At 41.4% G+C, this 26,958-nt stretch overlaps 2 protein-coding genes across 3 annotated transcripts; one reads left to right on the top strand and one right to left on the bottom strand.

Annotated features, from left to right (window-relative positions):
- Positions 1-57: 57 nt before the first annotated feature.
- LOC125712679 (ATP-binding cassette sub-family G member 1-like) lies at positions 58-23,661 on the bottom strand. Of its 2 annotated transcripts, none has more exons than XM_048982981.1 (15): positions 23,461-23,661; positions 14,558-14,801; positions 8,754-8,871; positions 8,483-8,615; positions 7,944-7,994; positions 6,525-6,670; positions 5,209-5,332; positions 4,956-5,070; positions 3,927-4,072; positions 3,712-3,813; positions 3,291-3,459; positions 3,076-3,176; positions 2,551-2,709; positions 2,041-2,159; positions 58-1,935 (listed from the first exon to the last, which is right to left on the bottom strand). In XM_048982981.1, exons 2-15 carry the CDS (start codon positions 14,775-14,777, stop codon positions 1,707-1,709), a joined length of 1,932 nt encoding a protein of 643 aa, XP_048838938.1. In that variant the 5' UTR covers positions 14,778-14,801; positions 23,461-23,661; the 3' UTR covers positions 58-1,706. The 2 variants fall into 2 exon arrangements, with proteins under 2 accessions (XP_048838938.1, XP_048838937.1); XM_048982980.1 differs by lacking the exon at positions 23,461-23,661 and adding an exon at positions 18,291-18,598.
- Positions 23,093-26,838, top strand: wdr73 (WD repeat domain 73). The gene is made up of 9 exons (XM_048982991.1): positions 23,093-23,108; positions 23,221-23,329; positions 23,829-23,896; positions 24,010-24,098; positions 24,215-24,303; positions 24,765-24,832; positions 25,019-25,183; positions 25,308-25,676; positions 25,845-26,838. Exons 2-9 carry the CDS (start codon positions 23,283-23,285, stop codon positions 26,084-26,086), a joined length of 1,137 nt encoding a protein of 378 aa, XP_048838948.1. The 5' UTR covers positions 23,093-23,108; positions 23,221-23,282; the 3' UTR covers positions 26,087-26,838.
- Positions 26,839-26,958: the final 120 nt, after the last annotated feature.

The raw sequence follows: 26,958 nt of genomic DNA, 5'->3' as shown, positions 1-26,958 counted from the left end.
GTGGGGAATTACTGTCTTCCAACTGTTCAAACCAGCTGTATCACAAGGGATGGCAAAGAAACACAGGAGAGTTTTAAAAAAAAATAGCAGTCTGGTTGTTTTTGACTACTACCTGAAATACTGTGAACTGGATGACTGAAAACCTTTAGATATAGCCCTGAAAAACTTATGACAAATGACCCCTGCGATACCCAGTCACTAAATCCAATAAAAATATCTTCTCAAAACTTTGAGATCAAAATGGTTGTCTTAGTAGTACTGTCTACTACACCTGGGATTCTCAACCCGTGGGTCGTGACTCAATTTGCGTCGCGGCAAGTTCTGAAAGGGTCAGGAAGCAGAGTTGGAAATGTAAGCATTTTAAAACCAGCAGGCTCCTATGCTGATCCACAGTCAGATTTCTCAGCCCCAATCCTAGAATTAACCTAAATAAACGGGTCTTGGGTCTGCAAATGTTTAGCACAGAACTAGTGAACACTCAACCAATCCAAAAAGCCAAACCATCCATCCATCCATGTTCAAAACTGCTTGTCCTTCTGGGTCGCGGGGAGTCCGGAGCCTATCCCGGAAGCTATGGGCACGAGGCAGGGAATATCCCAGGACGGGGGTCAGCCCATCACAGAGAAGCCAAACCACAGATGCTTAATTTAAAATTCACTGGCACGTCCAGTCAGATTTGTGCGATAGGCATTGATTGGCGTAAATTGCAGAGTGCACTGTGTGCTTCCCTGTAGCGTTACTTTAAACCTGCACTTGATCACTTGATATACAGAAGGGTCACGACTGAGCTGGCATGGTAGAATTTGGTCGCAGTGCAAGAAAGGTTGAGAACCACTGAACTACACAAAGGAGGATAAGTTCATTTGCCTCAATTTTAACCGTAACACTCCGTCAGACTTTGAGTATTTTTGCTCTAAATGTACATACAGCGGTGCTTGAAAGTTTGTAAACCCTATAGAATTGTCTACATTTCTGCATGAATATCACCTGAAACATTATCATATTTTCACACAAGTCCTCAAAGTAGATAAAGCGGACACTGTTAAATAAATGAGACAAACATATTTCATGTGAAGGGGTGACTGTATGTACATTTTCTATTTTGTGGACACTTTCATCCAAAGTGACACACATTGTTTGTAGAAGAGGAGACAAACAAACTCCGTGGTAATCGGAGGTTAAGGGCCTTGCTCGAGGGCCGACAGTGACATCACACTGTCCATCCTGGGACCTTTCACGGGCAAGTGTCCAACCCACAGCCGCACACAGCCCTTCTACATAAATCTGTATTAACCATGTGTACACAACATGTGCAGATAGCATTAAGCATATTTAGCAACAATAAGGTCTGAAACTAGACAGGCATTAATCCGTTAAGTATCTCTCAGATTGTCTAATATGTGATGGATCATCTTACATTTCTACTTCAGCTCCGAACAATACTTACCCCCCCCACATCCAGCACATCCAGCTCCCAAAAACTTTGGAGCTCTCTTTCATCCAGAAAGAGATCAAGATCTAATAAATAAAAAAAAAAGCTTGTCCCCCCTTTGTTTTCAAACCATACAGCATGCCAGGCTTGTGAATGCATAGTGACTCTTCTTTCACTGCTGCGGTTTAGCTCTGCTCCAAGAAACATAAAGACATATTTCTTACGACCCAAATTAAACCTGATCTATGGCCCCTTTCCCTATTCTGTTGACTCTCTAACGCTCTGCACTAATCTTGTAGCGCAAGACAAGGTAGGCGATGAAGCGGATGGTGATGAAGAAGACGCCAAGCACGATGAAGTCCAAGTAAAGCTTCGCATCCTGCACATCCAGCTCCTTGAGGATGGCATCTGTGGACTGGAAGTGGCACGTCTTGTTCTGATCACAATGCAGGTCTTCCCGGTCCAGACCATAGATGGATAGGATGGCGCCTTCAAATCCGTATCTGCAGCACACACTGTATTTGAATTCTGAGCTCCTTATGCCACACTGGCTGGATATTCCAGTGCCATTATTTTAAAATAAACAGGAAGTACTTCTGTTTACTTGCCTGACATATGAGATATAGGAGATCCACTGCAGGTACTTGGGTATGGTGTCAAAACTAACGAAGAAGCCAGAGAACAGCAGTACGGGGATGGCAGTGATGGGGCCGACATATGTTGCAACCTAAAACAAACCACATAAGCAACGTATAATCTACAGGTATAACAGTGCTCACAGAAAGTCTTGGGGTGCTTTTTTTGCTGAAATAAGCTGGATGAACTTTCAGTCAAGAAAACAAACCAGTCAAGACACAAGAAGAACTGAATTACTTAGCTAAGCAAAGGAACCTTTCGGTTTTGTGAAACCTGAAGTGGCTCAAAATGTCCTCCTTGACATGGATTATCTGGTCACCCTACTGTTGTAGCCACATTTGGTTATGGAAAACCCTTGCAATTTATTAATTTCTCTTTTAAATACATGCACAATGACATTTCGGTCAACGACCTTATATGTATGTGAACCTACGCACAACCTCTCGATATCTAACGTGGTAGCAAAATCCTGACAGCCTGACCTGCAATGAGTTGGATGCAGCTCCAATCAGGAGCCCCAGAGACTGAGCCACCAGGGAGGTCAGTATCCCAAGAACCACGAAGAGGATGAAACGCACGGCGTCCGAGGGTTGGGAGGTCATCCAGTACACAATGCTGCAGTACACCACAGGGAACACCACCTGCAAGGCCACAGGTCCTGTGATACTTATACAGCAGTGCTTCCCAATTCGGTCCTGGCAAAATTGAACCATTTGCTGTAGTTTTTGTCACCACTAGATGGTGTTCTCTATTAAAAAAAATCATGCTCCAAAGCAAACCAAGAGCACCATCTACTGGGGTCAAAAATACTGAAAATGGTTCATAAAGCTCATAAAGCATTACTAGTTTTATAGAGTCCTGTGACATTGTCTGTTTTTCTTGTATGGGAATATTAGAAATGTATGGGTGACCCTAACATGGAGCAAGGATCATTTATCATGATCCATGATCATAGCTTTACAATTAAACGCTACGATATAAAATGGTGCTGAAGGTCATGAAGCTACCTGAAAGGGAACATCAGCCATGGTCTTTGCCAGGTAGTACGCCTTCAGGCTGTACCAGTAATTCAGGTGCTCCCTCAGGAATACCGTCATCTCAAGGGGAACTGTGGGATACGAAAGAAGAAAAGGCAGTGGATTTATGCGCGGACGTCACTGGGATGGCAGTGTCACTCCTACTTCGAAAAGCCGCGAGGGCACGGCTGCAGAGGTCTTCTCACATGTCAGCACAGTGGGCATGAGCGCCGCAAACATGAGGAAAAGCATCGAGAAGAACAGGAAGCCGGAGTTGCTGAGGACTTTCTTGGCCTCGTTGCCGATGCCCAAGTAGAGGAGACCAATCAGGATTCCAATCCCGATATGGGAGATGATGCGCAGGTGAGTGAGGACCTTGTATGGGTAAAGAAAATGAATGCAATGAGACACACATCCACCAGTATAAGAATATAAGCTACAAGGTGTAGAATTGCTGTTGCAAGCAAATGATTGAAAAGATATCAGTAATGTTTTGTAACTGTTAAATTCTTAGTTTTTTTCTTTTTCTTTTTAAATTAAAAAATAATTGTTTTTTACTCAGGGGTAAATGCACAGATATAAGGGTGCAATGTCTAATATAATCCAGCAGGTGGTACTCTTGCTTACCGCATCCCTCATAATGCTGATGAACGTTCTCTTAAACAGGATGCAGAACTGAGTCAGGCAGCTGGCAGAGAAACTATGGCAGCCCTCAGTGGAGGACCAGTCCTGGACGATAAGGAGGCCAATTGCGGATGATCAGTCCCAGTTTAACACCTACTGTGAAATCATGATTTCTGGTCCAAGCAGGCATGTATGGGCAGACTGTTACATGGCCTTACCTCATCCGTTGTTCGGTGCCAGAAAAATGGATTGAGGGGCCCATCCCTGTGTACATCTGTGCTATAGTCCTTCTCACTCCTTTCCTGCACAGCCCTGACCAACCTGGCCGTCTGGTCCCCATACTCCCCGGAAGCCACCTCCATCACTATGACATGCATGCAATTTTACAGCAACTTTTTTTTTTTTTATAAATCAAAGTATATTAAAACTAATTTCAGGAAAGCCACCTCCTTTTTGACTACCATCCATCCATTTTCTTTAACCGCTTGTCCTATTCAGAGTTGCGGGTCAGGTCCAGAGCCTATCCCGGAGATTATGGGTGCAAGGTGGAGAACAATACCGGATGGGATACCAGCCCATTGCAAGGCACACACACACACACCAACACTCAATTTGGTAACTCCAGTTAACCTCAGCATGTTTTTTGGACTGTTGGGGTAAACCAGAGTACCTGGAGGAAACCCCACAACAACATGGGGGGAACATGCAGACTGCACACACATGGAACCCTAGTAGAGACCTGAAGCCTGGTCCTACAGGTGTGAGGTAACAGTGCTAACCACTGTGCCACCATGCCGCTCCCTTGTTTGACTACAATGAAGTAAATGGCAGTGGCGCTCCCATGTGTGTATCGCCATTCATGAGCCACTTGCCCAGCAGGGTGGGCGGGGCTCACAGCAGTGGAAAGACATTACATTGTTTTTTATCCTACGGAAAATAAAAGATCGAACTGCTTGTCAGATTTAAATATCAATTATAAACATTTTGCGGGCTCGTATGTGTCGATTACAACCCTCATCCTTCACGACAGAAAATGGATAATCATCGCCTGTTATAATCATCATAGTCATCATCATTTCTTTTTTGTGGCTGGGTCTTTAGCTTTGGTGCCGTTAACTTTAAACACCGATTATGTTTAAATACCAGCCGACAATATCGGCCAATATTTTCCCATGGAGCCGATGCTCATACCTTGATTTTTAATGAATATCAGCCGATCTCTGATAAATTGATCAAACGGCCCTTACCAAAGTCTGCAGGGTTGTGGTACGTGGGACAGTTCAGGCCCAGCTCTCTTAGATATGGGACGAGATTGGACACGTATCCTCTGTAAATGCACTGACCCTGACTCAGGACGTAGAGCTGCATGGAGATGGACGTGAGATGTGTTAGATCTCTGGTAAACATTTCCAAGTGATCCCATCACCACGTCTAATTGAGTGCAGAGGTTACAGTAATCGGCGCTCACACAGCATGACACGACCCCTGGTGTAGACAAACCTTGTCAAAGAGTTCGAAGAGCTTAGCGCTGGGCTGGTGAATGGTGCAGATGATGGTTCGTCCACCTTGGGCCAGAGCCTTCAGCAGAGAGAGAACCTGAAAGCAGGAGGAGCTGTCCAGCCCACTGCAGGGAGCAGAGACGCGAAGATCATCGGTGACTCCCTGCCTTGGTTATTATTTTGCATTTAGTTGCTAAGAAAAAGTTTATTTACATGATAATGAAATGACAATTTCGAGTTTCATATAATGACACCCATGTACATATAGATTATATAAATCATAGAAAAGCTTTAAAATATTTGTACTTTCTATTTTTACATGCTTTTTCCTTGTGCTTGTAATAATGCATATTATTTGAATTTAATATGGCTTCAGCCATCATAATTAAAAGGTTTATGTGCGCCTCGATGCCTTTTATGAACCCAATGCACGTTATTAAACCCCTTGGAGGTACGATTAAGCACCTGATTAATCTGGACAAGCTGAACTGCCTGATTATTCATAAGAGAGGTCAGAGGGACACTGCCTGTGGATATGGATGAGGTCGGTCCCTGAGGCAAATGCTCAGGAGATCAGTACATAAGCAATGGGGCTACACACCTAGCTGCGATTTCTGTTTCTCTTTTTATGACCCGCATGAATGCTAGATGGCACCAGAGCAGGGCAGCTACCCCATAAATGAAGCTGGATGTGTGGAAAGCAGAGAAGTTCTAACAGGGGGGGCTTTGTTTATATAACAACGTGGGGGAGAAGTCACTCAGTCCTATCACTCAGCTTTATGCAATGCCACAGTACATGCTTTCTTTTATAATGCTCTCGTGACCCTCACCAAATCCCATCAAACAGGATACATGAGAATTTAATTAAAACACGGAGCACCAGACGGAAGTGGTCATTTCTGCGGCTCCCAGTTTTAAATAAATAACCATGATAATAAACAACAGAACCACGAAAAGCAGAACTGGAGACACCTTTGGAGTCTTTGAACACAAGGAGAACCTGTGTATTTGGCAAGCTAGTATTATAACGCTCCTCTGAATACTTGAAAGGGGAAACTAGGGAGCAGCGACTTAGCAGTATAAAGGGCTGAAAGTATTTTCACCTTGTTAATTGGTTCACTGAGTTCATTGAAATCTTGCGAAAGTGTAATGTGCCATTATATCTCGTCCCAAATGGCCAAAATATAAACGGTAATAGCTCATGCGGTCTCCTGAGGGGAGCCCACTTTCTAATGGCCCAAACCTAGTCTTTAGTAGGAATTTAATGGCGCCTACCAGCATGTGCTTCTTTGGCACTTTGGACAAGAGTGAGTGTACCTGGTTGGCTCGTCGAAGAACATGACGGGTGGGTTGTTTACTAACTCCAACGCAATGGCCAGGCGCTTCCTCTGGCCCCCAGAAAGGTTTGCCGTACGCGTCTTGGCACATTCCAAAAGTCCCAATGCAGTCAGGATTTCGCTCACCTAAAACAAAAGCAGGTATGTCGCACTACTTTTCACGATCTCGGTCACGTACCAGTGTTGGATTCACCTGAACAGGGCGTGACGCTAACTCAGCTTCCATCCCAGGTTAGTATTTTCCACTTCAGTTATTACCTTACCCTCCACAGTGCCCCCTTATGTTAAGGATGTGCAGACAGCAGGGTGCGCGCTCGGCAGCCAACTCAACACAGAAGCGCTAACGCTAACTAGAATCTTTATGTCAGCATGCCAACGGGATTAAACCTTTGCCGGATCACACTTAACCACCGTAAAATTCCCAACGGTTAGTATTACCGTTTCAAATTTTTATCATCATTAATACGCATCAACCAAAGTTAGCGACAGAGAACCAGACACAGGTGTGCAGGCGGAGCATGCAATGAAAATACGGAGTACGGCAGTGACAGCGCTCCAGAGATTTTTTTACGTTATGCACATTTTTTTCATAGTTTTCCTATGCTTACATAAGGCTTTGGCTAAGTTACTATTTTAATGTTTATGCAAACAAAAAATGCATAGTGGTGCTAATTTTATTTTATTTTATTTTCGGCACATTTTAGCAATACAGCGATAACAGTGATCATTTTGATCACTATAATCGAGACAGTGCTAAATTTTCATACCGTTTCATCCCTAGTGCCAGCAGGCCTACAGGAAGTGACACTGCCACAGCTGTCATCTGCATGCCCGCGCTGTTCTGTGCAACATGACATGTCAAACTGCACGCTAAGCTGGAAGAGTCCGCATCACCAGCCAAAGCACCCAGGAGCAACTTAACTCAGGCTTTAAGCTGTCCGTGTCCCACTTTCCCCCTGAAGGTCTCCTCTGAACAAAAGCCCTAAAAACTATTCTGTATTGGTCTCTGAAATCAGGTCTTCCTTTCCTGACTTATCTGTACATATTCAAAAATAGGCTGTCATTCATTAGCGCTTACACATCTGATGTACTCCTCAATGACACAGCTCAAGTTTAACCAGGTATGATGTATACTGTAACATCAACAAACATGCAATGACATTATTTATAGGTAAATCCAATAAAATTTTGTTAAATATCTTTCCGATTATCCTACAATATTATAACAATGTTTGGCATGTAAGGCTGGATTGGCTATCTGGCATACTGGTGTACTGGGCTTTTTCTCAGTGGGCCACTGGATATGTGGGCAAGCAAAATATTTCATGTGACCCCCCTCGTGTGCGCACACACACACACAAACAGAATTCTGTCTAGATTTCTGATGAAATCCTCTTACCATCTCTCTCCGGCTCTCATTCTTTTCCTGGAGTTTCAGATTAGCTGACACCTAAAAAAGTAGTGGAACAGTGTTCATGCTCAATAAAGCCTTAAATGCAATGTGCGCTTTACAAATAAACACAGTGGCTATTGTGAACAAAAGTGTATGAACAATATTACTGAACATAGTGATGTTTCCTGAACATTGGGGCTATAATGTAACTATTAGGATCGCTGCTCCTATCTTTACATTCTGATAATTAGCAGATGCTTTTATGCAAAGCGTCACAAAGTTGAGAAAAAAGGTTCAGACTGTCACTGCAGCAATAGGACTTAAATCTCTCTGCCAACCACGGGATTTGAGCCAACAACTTTCCTATCGGAGACACAGCATCCAAACCCATAGAGCCTCTTACCGCCCGGTCTTTCCCTTGGTACACATCCATAATACCTGGGAGTTCACATGACTATAACTGGCAGTATCAACATAATTTTCAGTCGCATTGATCATGGTCATGCAAATATAACCCCTTGGGTTTAGAGCCTCTTCCCCTTTACCATCATCGCCTCCAGTACGGTCAAATGGGGAAGGAGCATGTCATCCTGCATGATGTAACACGACACCTTCCGGAAGGAACGGAGGTCTCGGGGCTGTCCGTTGATCAGAATCTCCCCTTCCATACCTGTTTCTCTGCCAAAAAGTGACAAGATGCTCAAAGTTCAAATGCAGGGAGTGATTAAGGAGACCCCTAATTGTATGGAGATGCACCTCATGAACGAAACGTTGGCCTTACTTGGCCACATGTCTTCACCCTCAGCTCTCACATACCTGTACCCAGCCAGAATGTTCATAAGCGTGGACTTCCCAGCTCCGGAGGGACCCATGATAGCCACGAGGCATCCGCTACTGAAGTTCCCGGAGATCCCTTTCAGCAGGGTCTTGTAACCTAAAGCCCAGTACAACAGGAGCAGGGCTGTCAGAAACTATACGCAGCACAAAGGGAGCAAAGGCCTTCATTCGCCTGATTGATGGTCTGCTTTGTCCCAAATCTTTAAAAGACAGAAGGCATCTTTGTTCCGGTACAATTTGCATGACTTGGATCTACGTAGATCCCAAGTCCACATGAGGTCAGTTATTGAGGTCAGATGTCTTTACCTAAAAATGTGTTCCTCTGCATTATCACAAACGGGTTGGCAGGTGTAGGGACAGATCAACAGGTCCATGCATCAATTAATAACATTCGTAAAACCGAATCAAACGCTGTTCTAAAACTGAAACTCCAGTCCTCAACACCATAAAGCAGAACGGCAGGCAGGAATGTCCCACAGTAACCGGTTCTTTATCCCATGCTTAAAGCAGGGCTGTAATCCAGGAGTTCCCAGGCTGCCTGACAGGATTTTCGTTTCTGATCTGAGTAATACAGAAATACCGCTGACCTCTCCTGTCCTTATACAGACAAGCAAATCGGCACACGTGACCTTCATGGGAACGGACAGCCAGGCTCAACAGTACCACAGCCAAGAGTCATACTTTCCTACTTAATCTGAAGCAAAACACATCACAAGACATCTTTCATTTTATCCATACCCAGTTATCCCATGCAAAGCTGTTGGAGTCCAGGGCTGGATACACAAAATTCAGCAGCTCCAGTTCACCTATGGGGGGTCCGGAGTACCAGGAGGAAACCCCACGACGATATGGGGAGAACATGCACCTCCACACATGGAGCCATGGTGGAGACTCAAACCCCCATGTCGGAAGTGAGAAGTAACAGCGCTCACTAGGGGTGTAACGGTACACTCGGCCGACGAGACGAGACACTATATTGGGTTCAGGAGAATGAGACGAGACGACGGGTGCGTTCGACTTCATGCAGCCGCTTACAGCGCTGGCTTAAAGCAATGCATTCTGGCCCTGACGCAATGCATTACCACGCATCACCATTTCACATGGTATAAAAACCAAGCGAGAGCAAGACGACTTAAGACAGATTGTGCAGTGCCTGTCAGCCGGCTGCACAAACTGGAACTGCCTCCATGACGATTTGCCCTTATTGGCTGAAGATTTTAATCACACGCATGACGTTTGCATCCCAGCCAGTTCCGATGTGTTATCTGCTATTTCTCCCGAAAAGCACGTAAAGCAGTGAGAACTGGTTTTCAGTTAATTTACCTGGTAAAATAAAGCTTAAATAAAAGAAATAAATGCTCTAATAGTACACGCAAGTTAGTGGTTTATTTATTATTAGTTACTGTAATGTTGTGCTGCTTTATTTGTTTAATTGTCTAGTCTGTGAAGAAGGCATTCAAGTAAGAATTGCATTATACTCCGTACATAATTTGAATTCTTGAAATAAACGTATTTGATCTTTCATCTGGGAGCTATCTTTTCACACAGGGCCACTATACACAATAGTTTATTTTTTCACTGCTAACAGTTTGGATCAGGAGTTGGTTATTGTAAATGTAATGTGCATGCAGGTGATATATGTATAGATTATCTACATCCTTCCGGCAGTGCTGCCATTGCAGTCAGGTCTCACACTTCGAGGAGCAGAAGTTGTCCGACTTGGCTGCAGTCTGTTTATACTCCAGCCCTGCAGCCTCCGGTAGATCTCGCTCCACGTCACGTCAGCTGCAAACAGACCAAAGCCCAAGTCGAACGCACCCTATATTTTAACAATATTTTATGGAAAACTTCAAAGAGGAAATATATTACTGGAAAGCAGCCTTTTATTTGATTGACTTGAAAGACAAAAAGTGCTAAATAACGCAGATGTATGGTGAAATGGTTTAAATAATCCACCATGACACGAGATCTTGTTACACCCCATAGGTTTAGCTGTGGCACATTTTCTACCCCTGAGGGTTTTAAACATTGATATAACCAATAACTTGTATGAAATATTTCAAATTTTTTGACTCCACAGTACAACAAAAAGCAAAGCATTACCCATGGTTATTGTCATATAGGCTCAGCACTGGGAATGATGTCAGTGCTGGAGGGCGTGGCAAGGCGGCGCACTGGGAATGATGTCAGTGCTGGAGGGCGTGGCAAGGCAGCGCACTGGGAATGATGTCAGTGCTGGAGGGCGTGGCAAGGCGGCGCACTGGGCGCCACTATTATCTAACACGAACACAACTGGGCATTCAAATACTAGCCCTGCTCCATCCTGCACGCTGTACCTTTGTTCTGTGTGTTTCAAAAACATGTGGATAGGCCACATGGTGTGTCCGAATTGCCTACTGCGTGTGTGGGTGGATTAGGTTTATATCACATTGCGGGGACCAAATGTCCACCACCATGTAATAAATCCCTGTTATTTTGACAGCCTGGGGACCAATTTTCAGGTTCCCACAAAGATCTGTGAATGCAAGCAAAAAAAGTAAAAATGCCAAAAGTTGTGCATTTTGTTTGGTTACATATTGTTAAGCTTAGAGCTGGGTAGGGGCTAAGCCTGAAGTCGATGAACTGGTATCTAACAACATTTTCCCTATAAAAATACATGGAGAGTCCCCACAAAGATATAATTACAAACCTGTGTGTGTGTGTGGGTGGGGGGAGTTATGTATATATGACATTGCGGAAAATACTTTCAATAGAAGATGTATAGTAAAATACATAAAATCTGGGTTTCTTGGTTACTAATTACTAAACATACACCCAGTACTGTTTAATTACTGTATTTTTAAGCTATTGATTTTTGTGTTTAGTCATGAGGCTTAATTACTACTAGCAGAGAATAAAATGGACATTCATCAATATTCAAGGTAAATATTAAATATCCTAAGATTATTTAAATATTTAAAAACAAATACAATAAAAAAAATACAAGAAACATATCTGCCAAACCATAAGCAACTTAATTTCGATGAAAAAATTAGGAACGTACTCATTTTTAAAAGAAGTCAGTTTAAATACTACATTGTTTTTCTCTAACACAGTGCATTCTACATAATACAGCCTATAAAATAATGACATAATCATTAATTATTGACACAAAAATCACAGTAACAGAGAGCATAGGCATCAGTCAGAATTCTCTAGAGAAATAAGAGTTAAGTATTTAGTTAATTATAGTGCATACAAACTGAAGAGAACATATGTACCTTAGTAACTGTCCTCAGTAACTTTCTACAGTACAATTTCAGATCAATATAGGAAATGATAGAGCCGAAGCAGAATTTAACGCCTGGACGGCTGCATGATTCAGCGTCTCTGATCCTCACTGTGTGACTTTTCAGTTGGAGAAGGGCCTGCTGACGATCAGACAGCTCTCCTGGAGCAGATACACTTGAAGGAAGACAGCTTCATGGTTCATTTCCTGAGGTCAAGCAGATGGATGCTCATTCTCTGTCCGATTTTCAGGAAAATTAGACAAACTAATCCATCACAAGGCACAATTCCATATGTTAAATGGCCGTGTAGTAATGGTGACCGTTGGCTGCTCGCACTGTTAGCGAGAGTTCAGTCTAAACATACATGAAACATACCTCTTGTATCAATTGAGATCAAACTCAACATTTCATGTGATTAACGATGATGTCAGTCTCAAACATTCTGTAAATTATTCCGTATCCATCCAAACTTAAAGGTGGCTTTTGTAAAACAGCCATATTCCTGCAATAAACGCATGACTGTAAACATTGACGGGCAACATGATAGCACCTTTCAGCGCTCTAAAACATGCAGCTTTTGTGTATCATGTAAGTACAGTAGGGCAGCAATAGAAACCACACTAAGTCGGAGTATTAAATAGCATCAAAAGTATATGGTATTGTATGCCATTTTTTTGTGAAAAGCTATGTTCCCAGAACCTGGTGAAACAAGAGAACAGCTCAATTTTGTGGCCCATTCAAAACCTCAGCTCGACTTCAGTGTAGTTTTGGGTGAGGCTCGGGTGGGAGGCGGAGATCTGTTCGCCCTTTAACTCCGTCTTACCCTGAATCATGCACCATACAGCTGCAATGACACACAGACCACTCCTGCAGTCACCTCCCTTTACCTTAAAACTGTCTGAAACTAGGTGCTGCTCCAAACTCTTACCTTAAACCACAGTATAAAGGGTATTAACTAAAATTAAATCGTGGAGAACAAGGATCTGCAAAAACGTCTACAAACACTATTCTCAAATCCTTCACAGAATTCAGTAACTTACTGTTGCCTGATACTGCACAAGAAATGCCTTCGAAGATACATTATGTGGACAAAAGTATTGGGGCATCTGGCCGTTACCCCCCCCCCCCAGAACATTTATGACATCCGATTCTAAATCCATAGGCATCAATATGGAGTGGGTCCCCGCCAAATATGCGTACCAAGACATTTTGGACAATTCTATGCTTACAACTTTATGGGAACAGTTTGGGGAAAGACCTTTTCCACATGCACAAAGCATGGTCCATGAAGACATGGTTGGCTGAGTTTGGTGTGCAAGTACTTGACTGGCCAGTACAGAGCTCTGACCTCAACACAGCTCTGTTTGGCTTAAAGGAGGGTGGCAACTTTCTGAAGACCATATGCAGAGAAAGAATTCATGTACGAGAGCTGAAGGCGGCTACCTCACCATGAAACAGATGGTCAAAGAGCACAGTCAGCCTTTGACGAGAGACAAGGCCCATATCCCCATATAGACGACAGACGGTGAGTACTTTGTCACCATTTAAAATCAGTATCATTTCTGAAGAAAAAGGATTGTGTGGAAATTTTGACCAAATTAATGCTGAAATCACGAGACACCGTGAACTTGCATGAACTATAATGTAAACAAAGTAAATCTTTCATTTCCCCCACCCAAATACTGTAATACACTAAAATGTGTATATTATAATGTGTGTTATAATTCCAGCACGACTGTGCTTTTTAAAGTAATTAAATGTATTTAACAGCCCCATCTTCTAGAAAACCTTTTAGCCCACGACCCCCAAAATAACAGTGCCAAAGATGTGCAGTCCTGCTTCGTTTTCAGGGGGTGGGGGGATGGTTCCCTATTGGTAGTTTTTTGTCAGTTGGGGGGGGTGGTCTCCCTCCTTTAATGTTTTTCCACATATTCCAGAAATCATTTCACGACCCCCCCCCCCCGCACACTAATGTAACATGATTTATTTATATTTTGTATTTTGCTATGATAGATAAATAGAGAGGCACATGTCACATTTGCTTTCATTCAGCAGCTGCATTAGTCCAAATGAAGCACACAGCACGTTACAAACATGCACTGGCGTATGAGCTTCCAGTCAATGCTGAAGTACATTCACAAAATCCACCACCATTTCCAATAAAACTTCATAAATATGCATTTTCAACCCAATCACCGCATGATGCACTTATTCCGGCGTATACAATAATTTCCTATATAACTAGTTGCTGAATACTAGCTAGTTCTCAGCAAGCCTTCAAAATCCACAATGGGTGTGTTCAGCAGTGGGTGGGGTTTTCTGTGTTTGTGCTTAACTCAATGGAAACCAGTAAAGTAACCAGTGAGAAGTGGAACAGGTCTGCAGTTCGCAAATCACTGCCCTTTCGGCCTTTAACTCCATGACGGCTGAAAACTGCAGACAAACTATTAAATACTATTAAAATAGCTTCCATAATGGATAGCATCCACCTTAGTAGTAAAGAGGTGACGGTACCTGCTGTTCTCCACCATGAGCCTTCGGGGACAGAATATGAGAGGTCTTTGAACTGGATATTGACAGCAGGCCGTCGCGGCAGGAGGGAGAAGCGCTGCGCCTCACTCAGGCTGTTCTCGATTTTCTTTAAATGCCTGTGCAGCAGCGGCGTGTGTTGGCTGCTAACGTTGTTAGATACCACTTCATCGACGGAGACACACACACTCCGGGGGTCAAGCATGAGATCTGGGGGCCCGTTGGCATTCTGAGAAAGTAACACAAGAAATGGAAATATGAAATTTACAGATGGGAGGAGGCTGTTTAGCCCCTCAAGCTCGTTTGGGGGGAATTCAACTAATAGCTTAAAATTTGTTAAAATCTTATCTAGCTCTGATCTAAAGGAACTCACGGATTTAGCTTGCACTACACCAACAGGAAGACTATTCCGTACCACACGCTGTATAAAGAAGTGCTTCCTCGAATCCAGTTTAAAATGTTCTGCCGCTAATTTCCACCTATGGCCACGAGTTCTCATATTTCAACTAATATTGGTGGTCTAGCGGTTAGAATGCTTGCCTGTGGACCAAAAGATCATGGGTTTGAGGCCGACCTTTAGCTTTACCATCATTGGGTCTCTGAGCAAGACCCTTCACCCCAACTTGTTCCGGGGGGGGACTGTCCCTGACTTTAGTAAATGTTTAAGTATGTATTTGGTTAAACAGCATCCAGACCTGTTAGAATCTCATATATTTTATATACCCTTGAGTCTCTGAACAGATTCAGCTCAGCTAACCTCTCCATACAAGACATTCCTCTAAGAACAGGAATCAGTCTTGTAGCCCTACGTTGAACCCTTTCTAAGGTAGCAATGACCTTCTTAAGGTATGGTGACCAAACCTGCACACAATATACTAGGTGGGGTCTTACCAAGGAATGATATAATCATAGAATCACCTCCCTTGACTTAAACTCCACACCCCTAGAGATATAACCCAACATTCTATTGGCCTTTTGAAAAAGTGGAATAATATTTAGTGGAATAACTTTTCTTCCCCACACTGGCAAAAGTGGGACATGGAAGCATTAACATACATACCAAAGTCTGTCTCATAATCAGCTACCTTTATTTCAGTGGAACCCATGAAATATCAGTACTTTATACTTACGTTCCCTGTTACTGAATAAGAAGAGGAGTACCAGCACCGGGTACTGAATAACAAGGGGAGTACCGACACCTGTTGTTGAATAACAATGGGAGAACCGGCACCGGTTGCTGAATTACAAGAAGAGTACTGGCACCTGATACTTAATAACAAGGGGAGTACTGGCACCTGTTGTTGAATAACAAGTGGAATACTGGCACCTGATACTGAATAACAATAGGAGTACTGGCACCTAATACTGAATAACAAGGGGAATACCGGCACCTGATACTGAATAACAAGGGGAGTACCGGCACCTGATACTGAATAACAAGGGGAGTACCGGTACCTGATACTGAATAACAAGGGGAGTACCGACACCTGTTGTTGAATAACAATGGGAGAACCGGCACCGGTTGCTGAATTACAAGAAGAGTACTGGCACCTGATACTTAATAACAAGGGGAGTACTGGCACCTGTTGTTGAATAACAAGTGGAATACTGGCACCTGATACTGAATAACAATAGGAGTACTGGCACCTAATACTGAATAACAAGGGGAATAAACGGCACCTGATACTGAATAACAAGGGGAGTACCGGCACCTGATACTGAATAACAAGGGGAGTACCGACACCTGTTGTTGAATAACAATGGGAGAACTGGCACCGGTTCCTGAATTACAAGGAGAGTACCAGCACCTGATACTTAATAACAAGGGGAGTACTGGCACCTGTTGCTGAATAACAAGGGGAGTACCGGCACCTGATACTGAATAACAAGGGGAGTACCAACACCTGTTGTTGAATAACAATGGGAGAACCGGCACCGGTTCCTGAATTACAAGGAGAGTACCGGCACCTGATACTTAATAACAAGGGGAGTACTGGCACCTGTTGCTGAATAAAAAGGGGAGTACCGGGACTTGATACTGAATAACAAGGGGAGTACTGGCACCTGATACTGAATAACAATAGGAGTACTGGCACCTGATACTGAATAACAAGGGGAATACTGGCACCTGATACTGAATAACAAGGGGAATACTGGCACCTGATACTGAATAACAAGGGGAGTACCGGCACTTGATACTGAATAACAAGGGGAGTACCGGCACTTGATACTGAATAACAAGGGGAGTACCAGCACCTGAAACTGAATAACAAGGGAAGTACTGGCACCTGATACTGAATAAGAAGGGGAGTATTGTTACTGATACACAAGCATTCAATGACATTGCACAAAATCTATGGATTCTTTTCTCACTCAAACTTTGCCACCAGTAAAACTGTACATATTTCTATTGTTTAAAAACGGTTAAAAATTACTGCATTTTCTACAGTGATGATACTGAAATATATTGAAAATCTAAACAAAACATATATGGTAATATGAAGGAAAAACTAACCCAAACAAAGTGGATTCTCATTACCATCCAAAAATCTTTGGAATAATAGCCTTTGTTAACAAGGATCAAATAAAAGATGTTTGTAGATGAAGAACAAATGACAGTGAGAAGGGAACAAATGTATGATAGAAGATAGAAAGGGAGAAATATAAACGGTTACAAGCAACAGCGAATGTTCCTGCCCAGAGAGGGGCCAAGATCACATCGGTGTGTGGCATTATCTAATGATAGATTTACTTTACACGAATCAGTAACTGGCCAATACGACATAGTTCCTTGATGACCTTAATAGAAGACTTCTACCGGCAGAGTAAAGGCAAGTGACAAAAAAATGTGTCAATCTTGTGCAGTACTAAGAATGCTAAAAGATACTGTCACAGATGTATCGCCAGAGAAGATATTAGATGTGATACGGATGAGAACGTGACCACCTCCAACTTCAGTTGCATGGCATGATTACTCTCAATTATTCCTAACAGATGCAAACGCAAAAGGGGAACTGTTACGACCATAAAAATAACACAGAGTAATTAAAATCATATCATACTTTAAGTCTTCAGATCATCATCATCTTCGTCAGTGTCGTATCTACAATCTAAGTTGTTCGGTTTACGTAATATATTTCACTCGCCAAAAACGAGACAACAGTACCAAAACACTGAAATTATCAACGTCATCACTTTAAGTGAAAATCTTCTATTATAAAAAGTAGAAGCCTTGCTTCTAGAAAATATACAACCCACTAAACTCCAAGAAGGGAAGGGTTACTGCAGTTCATGCGCTTTATTGGAATCCAGATAATCGATAAAAGTGAACTGTATTAATTCTGACGTAACGAGTAAATCTTTATAAAGGGCGACATTAAAATACACAGAATTTGACATTTCATGCTACATGTGAATAGACTTCTGGCATAAATCGGTAGTTTGAATGCAGGTCATCTACCACAACATGCAGGTACAATAAATCTCATTAGAAGTTTGGAAAGAAAATATAAAGAAAAAACCTGTATAATGTAAATATTATTCCACTTTTTTAAATAACATTTTGTAATATTCCCTCAGTTTCTCTACAAAACAAATATTAATAGCAACACCCGTCTCTAAATTATTGCATGGATGTTCATAACCTCAACTTGCCGTTCTTCCACACCTGTCCGCTAACATTTCCATAGATATATATCTCTTGTTCGTTATTTCTTACCATGATGATGGAGTTCGTGACCGCGGTATTATTCACTGAAAAGGCTGCCATAAGACAAGCCATTTTTTTAGCGCATGTCATCAAGTTTTTTTTTTTCTTCCCAGCAGCTCTCGCAGCATCTGTTCCCGAGTTTCTGAGTCTTTTTTTCCCTGCTGAATATCCGGTCGTTTTTGACTGTCTCCCGTCTTTCCTACGGGGAGCATGAACTCATTATGTTATTGTTTACACACAACTCTTTTCTTGGGATGTACTTTCATGTCACACACTATCCTGCCGTGAACTGTGTTCCGGAAAACCAAAGGAGGGGCAAAGACAACGCGGGTCTTTCCTTTCTTATAATATTGAAGGCAGTGGACCACTGGATGTTTTGTAACACTTTGACCGTTGTATCCATTACTCCTATCTAGATTACCGTTTTGAAAAACCCGAGTTGGTTGAGACGAAAACCAGTACAAGTGTCCACACATATAAGTCTGAGAACCGATGCTTTGAATATTTTAATGTGCCATTACTTTATTCGGTAAATAATAATGTGTTAAATCATACTTAATATTCCGTTGAAATAACATACACGTTTCAATTCTGCCTTTGCAATAATAAATGAGGACAGTATCTTACTTAGACAGAAATTCAGGGACTAAACGAGTGTTCATATATGGGCTAAAGCGCTCTGGCGAAATGAGATTATTCGTACGTATCATTCCTAATAAATGAAGTTAAATAATTTAATGCGATTTAAAATGTCTCTCAGTCGAATGTCTGTCAAGGACATATCAAAAGGAATCTGTATATAGTAACTGGCAAATTTTATTACCGTTTTTAAAATAATATTTTGTAACATTCGTGCAGTTTCTTCACAAATCAAATATCAATAGCAAAGTCCTTCTCTAATTTTTTTAGTGATGTTCATATTCCCCCTAGTGGTTAATTGTGCAATTGCCATAATTCTAAATTATACTTTTCTGCTTAAAAACTACATGCAAGATTACCATTGTATTTAAGGCTCAAAAATTCATTAAAGATTATTTTTTTAAAAAAAAAATACTCCTTTAGCCTCACGACACGCAAAGAAACGATAAACAATTCCGGTCTGTAATGAATATGCTGTCTTTGTTTGTTAGCTATGGATCTGAGGTTTGTAATCCTACCAGGTGGAATTACAGGCTCTTTTGAAACACCATGAATGCATAGTACAAAGACATTACCACAGCAAACAACAAAGAACACATGTAAGTTTTCTCAGCCTTCATCGGAAAAAAATGTCTTTATCAATCTTGCACAAATTAAAGATGATAGAACTATAGAAAAGACATTACTATAATAAAAACAAATATTTCGATAAAGCAGGGTCATCATTAGGCCTGTTTTTGGGGGCTTTAACTCCCTAAAATATTTTTAAGCTCCCCCAAATAATGTGAATTTATTGGCTTAAGTCTTGAATAGTTTGCCATCAGCCCTCCAGTAAGGACTCAGTCTCCATATTCATTCATCTCTAACTACTCCCCTACTACAGAGAACATAACTCTGATTTGTCAAACAGGTTTATTCAGTTTTGTAGGTAATGCTGTAGGCTTGCTTCCTTGCTTGCTCGCACGTCGCATTCAGGAAAAGTTTCTGCTTAAAACATCCATCCATCCATCCATTTTCCAAACCGCTTATCCTACTGGGTCGCGGGGGGTCCGGAGCCTATCCCGGAAGCAATGGGCTCGAGGCTGGGAACAACCCAGGATGGGGGGCCAGCCCATCTCAGGGCACACTCACACACCATTCGCGCACACATGTACACCTCCAGGTAATTTAGCAACTCCAATTAGCCTCAGCATGTTTTTGGACTGTGGGGGGAAACCGGAGTACCTGGAGGATACCCCACGACGACATGGGGAGAACATGCCGCCCTGCTTAAAACATGTTAATGTTAAATTTGTTCAATATGTGTGGTCAGAAATTTAAAATGAAATAACACATAGAAAAATGTGAATTGATAAGCACCACTGCCCATTACTTAGGATTAAATACATCGATTACAGAAAAAGAGTATAACTTTGTATGTAGAATAATATTAAGTCAACAAGAAAACGGCGACATTCATGTATTTTTATAAAGTACGTTAAGAAGGAAGTATTATTTTTCAGAAATAAAAGAATCGTCTACATGAAAAGCTGAAGGATTGGATGAGTAATGTGCTTGCTTGTTCTTTTATGTTAATGCACTGTGCCTGCTCTTCAAAGATGACTCCAAGATTTTGTCGCAGGAGGTGCAACGTGAGTGAACCCAACCAGTAAGTCAGCCAAATAAACAGATTTGTAAAACAAATAGTGAATAAATTAACAATATATTATAACTTCACACTGACAGAATTAACACAATCTACGGACGATACGTTGTCAAATATAATTGTAAAGTGTTGCAGTGGAACATGAAATCACCTGAAGGAGAGGAGAGTTGATTTTTGGCTCTATACGCTAATAGAATTGTAGCCTTGGGGTAATTATTTTGATGCTGAAAATGCTAAAATAAAATGGTTGCACTTCCTGCTAATGATAGCTGTTGAGATGTTTTCAATGTTTGGATTTTTTTTTCTTGATAATGGGTATAAATCCCTGATACCATTATTGGTCTTTGAACATGAGAAATTCAGGCAAAACAAATAACAGCGAACAATAGCAAATAAAAATATTACAAATATTTGTTTTTATGTTTTTATTTTAATATTCAGAGAGAGCAGGCCTGGTGGCATTATAGCATATTCACTTTTTCTTTGAAGGGATTTTATTTTTGCACTAATGTCACTACTGATTGTACAGTACTCAGTTTCCAGGTAAATAAACATATGTTTGTGTTTCAGATAAGAGTGACATCTGTGTATTTCTGTACTGCACAGTCAGACCTTAATACCATCCCCTTAACATTGGTTTCATTTCATCTTGGTGAACATAATGACTTTCAGAAATCGAAGGGAAACTTCAAACATTATACTTTGCACTTTTAATTTTAGTCCACTACATCAACTGTAGTTTTAGTCAACTGTAATCTTATGATATTTAGTCAACTAAAGCTAGACTAAAACTAAAATAACTTAGATGACTAAATTATGATTGAAACTAAACTACATTTTAGTTAAAAGACTAAAACGAAATAAAAATTTGCTGTCAAAATTAACACTGCACTGCACTAAACACGAGTTCTGTCCAAATCAGCCTACTCACCCTTATGCCATTGTGACGGACGTCCACGTCGCAAACCGCTTGGCCATGGCTGGGGACACACCTGGCCAAGTAGCACTGCCGGCTCACCACTGTATTTTCCTCATCACAGTGGTATAGCTTATATGTGCCATGCTGAGGGCAAGTCCAGCTCTGCATGTCTTCCACATTGACCAGCAAATGCCCTGCCTGTGGGGATGCCTGGTCAATGTGCCCAGGAATGTGGGCCACACAGTAAGCTTCAGCACACCGGAGGATGTGTAATAACTTAATAACTCTAACAGCACTCTTATGATGGTACATAGGATTGCAAAATGAAAGTCTTCTCCCAAATGTCCTCCATAGGACATAACAGTAAATTGTATAATTGCATTTTTTCCCCACACAAAAAACATATGGCAAAGCACATATTCAGTTTACGTACAGCACTGCTGATGACACAACATGCAGTTGCCCTTAGTAATGCCTTGTTTGTCTTTCGTTATTGGCTGCAGATAGGTGCACACATCAAGGTTATGTTCTCAGTGTTGGCATTCAAGGCTATTAAGAGAATAGCACCTACCTCAATTGAGTCTGTCTTCAAGATCTACTTTCTGTCTCGCCCTATAGTCAGCGAAGTAATGCCTACTCCATCATGTAAGGAGCCTCACTCTAGATGTTTCTCACGTGCATTTCCTTGATTGTGGGAAATAGCTACCCATCTGCATCTAGCAGAGTCCCGTTCAACCAAGATCCATCTTTTCTGGGAACACCTCATCCTATTCAATAATCAGCCATCTCTTGGATATGCTTTGGATGCTCCTGTATTGCACTTCTGTGGTAGGTATCTGTAGTATATGGATCTGTTTCTTTAGGTGGATTCACTCCGGTAGTCATTGGTTTATCCTTATTGGTGATCTGCCATGCACATGCATAGTTTAAGTTGTAAGAAGTAAAGCGTGAATAATGATTCACGAGTTCACCTGCCACAAGTGTGTGTGTCTATTCTTAACATAAATATTATGCCATGTAAATAATGTATTCTACAGTACTTATACCCAAGTTAGCTGGTTAACAGCTGTAAGCTTGTTATGTATCCTATGAAATTGTTCAACAACCCAGTCCTTGGGAAACCCCAGGCAATCCACGGAGCTGAGAGGAAGCAAAAACGTGGACTGTCCGCGGTTCCTCGAGGACTGAGTTGGGAAATACTGTCCTATGACACTCTGTATGTATGTTATTTTGTGCTGTTAATAAAGTTATAACTTAATTTAAATATTGCTCTTTGTTTTACTTCAACAGTCAAACTGTGCTTGATTGATTATTATAAAATTCTGTTACTACCCAGCCTCTCTTTTGGCTCAGCCATTAGACCAGGGGTGTCAAACTCCAGTCCTGGAGGGCCGGAGCCCACTTGATTCAACTCCTTGTGCTAATTACCACAGAGCTCATAAACTAAATAATTTGTGGTGGAACAGGGAAAGAGCTAAGCTACACAGGGCTCCGCCCCCCCAGGACTGGAGTTTGACACCCCTGCATTAGACTATTTAAAGCCATCCCTACACTTTCATATAAGTTATAACTCATATAACTGCTTGTGGGCATAAACTACAAATTTCAGTATCCTGCGAAGCTGGTATAATTGTGCAAATAGATTTGTGACACTTAATTTATATTAACACAATAATCTTATTGTTTAGGCAGGGTATTTCATTGGTGTATTCTGGCAAATTTCTTTTCTCAACTAGTGCCCCACCTGCCCCACAAGAGCGCGACCCGGAAGTAATACCTAGTGTTTCTATCCAGCAAGATGGAGGAAGTTGGTGTGGACGACTGGTTAATTGACTCGCTCCAGCTGTAAGTAACATGCTGCTTTGCAAATCCAATATCAGAACAGGCTTAGCAATCCGCTAGCGATGTGTTTTATACATATAAAAATTATTATAATTGTTCAGTAATAAATACATTTGGCGGAATCAATCACTTACCTTAAGGACACCGGGGACTCAGGGTATTCCATTTGCAGTTTATATATTTGCACAATAAATACATACATTGTCATATTACCACTGTTTACGCATGCTGTAATCAGCGCGCACCCCCTTACTGGATGCAGCAACTCGAAATTTCTTATTAAACGCTCCAAAAGAGTACAATCTTCTTGTATGAGCTCATCTGTCATCCCTGGTTCGTCTTTAAAATCATTAATTTCGATTGGTTAAACGCTGTTCACGTAACGCTCAAAATAATAAGGCTTTAGGAATCACTGACACGGAAAGAATTCCGAGTAAGAAATATTACTTGCGCGTGTTCTGTTTTATTTATTGATCTTTATTATTATTATCATTTTTTTTAGCTATAGCGATCTTCATGTTTTTGAACTTCAGGACCCTACCCAGGTTATTGAGTGGACGTCAGATAAAAGTAAGCCATGGTCGCCTTGTGAACTGCCATGTACTTACTTAAAATTGCTGATTTTCTGTAGGCATATATTTTAATGTGATATACTGCACTGTTACATAATATGTAATTTCTAGGTATCTGTGTGGCTGGATACAAAGGGACACAATCACATGAAATCTTGGAATTGCTTTTACCACAGAAATTGTCTACTAAAGACAACCAGGTGAATGCAAATACTTTTTTTCTCGGTTTTGCTAGAAATGCCCTGCAAACAAGCAGATGCTGAGTTTGCTGTGTAGTTACTGGGGCATCATCATTTTGTAAATCTTTTGACTACAGGGACTTTGTCCTGAGCGAGATTTTAAAGTACATCATGGTGGTTTCTCAGAGGAACCCATTAGCTGCCTGAAGTATATTTTGGGATCGAGGTAAGTGGACTCATTATGATTAAATTACAGAGACAGGAATGTACTTTTTTTGACAGGTATGCAGGTATACAGGAAAGAGTCAAAATAGTTGCTAAATAACAAAACAGTATGAAATGAATAAGATATGGATGTTCATAGATCGGGGTCAAGATTTTGTCCGGATCATTTGGGAGGAGCAGATTGGTGTACAGCAGATTGGGTAGTGTTCAGGTTCCTTGTGAGGATGTGGATCTCGAGAGACTTCAGAATGCATCATTGCTCGTCTATATTGTTTGTCGGTCGCTTGATTGCATGCTGGGTTGACCCACGTAGAAATAATCTCAATTTTAACTGAGCCTAAAGAAAATAAGACAAAACCTCATTACAGTGATTTCTGATGCATAAGTGTCATTGGCATATTAGCTATCCTGGAAAGGTCTGCAAGTTTGTTTTGCTGCATACATTCTGCTGTTTCCTGTTAGATGTGTGGTGACCAGTGGTTTCCCTGGATCCAGTCTGCAGATATGGCAGATTGGAGGAGATGATACTGGTGAGGACTGCTTTTGTTGCTGGATACAGCAGATGCATCGAGGAAGGATTCCTGTTTCTTTTTGCATTTAGAATGTGATGTTGTTTGAGTTGCATGAATCAATTACAGTGATTTTTCTCTGAGAATGTTGACTGAGTTCTGAAATTGTGTTACAAAGACAGTTTGTTTTCTTGTCATCAATTGAAGATGCGATCAAGAGGACTGGATGCATTAATCATAATAATAAGTCTGAGAAATCGTGCAAATTAGCATCTGGAGTTTCTGGAGTTGCACCACGGGTCCTGCATGGCTCGCAGATAAGGGATGTTCAGCTAACTGACCTCCAGTCTGGAAGGTCGCTCTACACTGCAGGTACTTTTATTCTGTCTCTGACCCAAAGGAGCAGCCCATTGTATTATCAGCCGTCCAGTATTACCTTATATTGTTGTTGCTGTGAGACTGCAGTCGTAACAGCAGTGACACTTTTCCTCCATAGGGGAAGATCTGCCAGACATCGTGAGTAGCCTGCGGTTTGTGGACGCTGACGTGTTCTTGGTCTGCACGGGCAGTGGTGACTTGTGGGTCGGTGACATCCGGGACGCTTCAGCTTTTCGGCGGAATCCCGTCGGAGAACCGGATGGATCCTACTGGTGCATGGACTTGAGAAAAGACACCTTGCCGTCAGATCCTGCGGCTTGCACTGTGGCGCGCCTTTCTTCTGCCTCTCGGGCGATCGTGTCAGACCTAAGAAACCTGAAAAGCCCCATCTGTCGAGCGCAGCTGAATATCCCACATGGAGACGCTGGCTGCGACTTCCTCAGTGTCACTTGGGCCCCAGCTTTGGACAACTGTCTTGCAGTTTCAGGTAGGCATGTTGTCATTCCTTCAAGCGTTAATGAATTTTAACTAAACTCTGGCTAAAACGTGCCACAAGAATATATGAAAGTAATATGTCAAGATTTGAAGAAAGGAATACAATGTGAAAAAGCCTAGATACATTTTTTTAAGGTTAACTGTTTTTTTTTTTTTCCAGGTTTTGGTGGAATGGTACATATCTATGACATCACAGCTTGGAGGCCAGAATTAACAGAACCCCAGTCACTGTTTGTGCATAAAGGTCACATAATATCCGCTGGTCCTGAGAATGATTTCAGTCCTACTATTGTCACAACTCACTCCTGGCATCCTTGGAGACCTAGGACTTTACTTTCAGCTGGTACAGATGGATCTTTACATGTTTGGGATTGGGTGGACAAAACACTAAATAGCTGTTAAGTCTGAAAAGCGCTTCAGATCAACAGGATTCAAGTCTGACATGCAGATCACGTAACCTTGGGGGATAATTACTGAACTGTGTTTTTTTCCGCGAAGTCCTGTGATATTAGTTATTTGTTGACATCTAATATTTTAAAATCCATACCATTGGGTCAATCCACTATTTTTTTATAAATGAATCTTTATTAAAATTTCATTTCATAATCCATTTTTTACTTGGAAAAAGAAATGTAAGTTCAAAATACAGCAACAGTGAAACCATAATTATTTATGCTTTAAACTGTCTGTCAACTGTATATTCATGGTTTAAACTTGTCTATTAACAGATGTGGTACTTAATGTTATGAAATAATGAGTTAAACTTTGAAATATTTAGATCCAGTTACCATGGTTAAAAGCATGTGTGGAGGGAATGTCTTGGTTCTGGGTTGCTTTGCTAGTGATAGATTTGATGATCTTTACTCCATGTTTTTCTTACTCAGGATGGCTATCATAACATTATTATTACAGATGGGTAATATAAAAGCTATCTGGGGAAGACTGATAGTGAAAGAACTCGGTCTAATGATCATGCCTCCCTAGTTTCCAGACCTGAATCAAAACCCAACTTGTATGGGATAAATCGGATGAAAGTGTTAAATTTCTGGGAAGGCATGCAGTCTGATTTACTACTGAAACTTGTTAACCAAATGTTATCAAGGTAAATAGTGACTATTTTTGGAGATTTAAATGCATTTTTCAATTGTCTCGAAGACTGCTCTGGTTCTACCTATTTGTTTTAATGTGTTTTTTCAATTTCCAGTTTTTACAGAAAAATATTCTGTAAAACATCCAGAAAACGTTTCCAGTGAGTGCACCCACACTGGTACAGT

This window comes from Brienomyrus brachyistius, chromosome 18, assembly GCF_023856365.1.
Source record: "Brienomyrus brachyistius isolate T26 chromosome 18, BBRACH_0.4, whole genome shotgun sequence".
Taxonomy (NCBI): domain Eukaryota; kingdom Metazoa; phylum Chordata; class Actinopteri; order Osteoglossiformes; family Mormyridae; genus Brienomyrus; species Brienomyrus brachyistius.
This window is presented reverse-complemented; position numbering and strand designations above follow the sequence as displayed.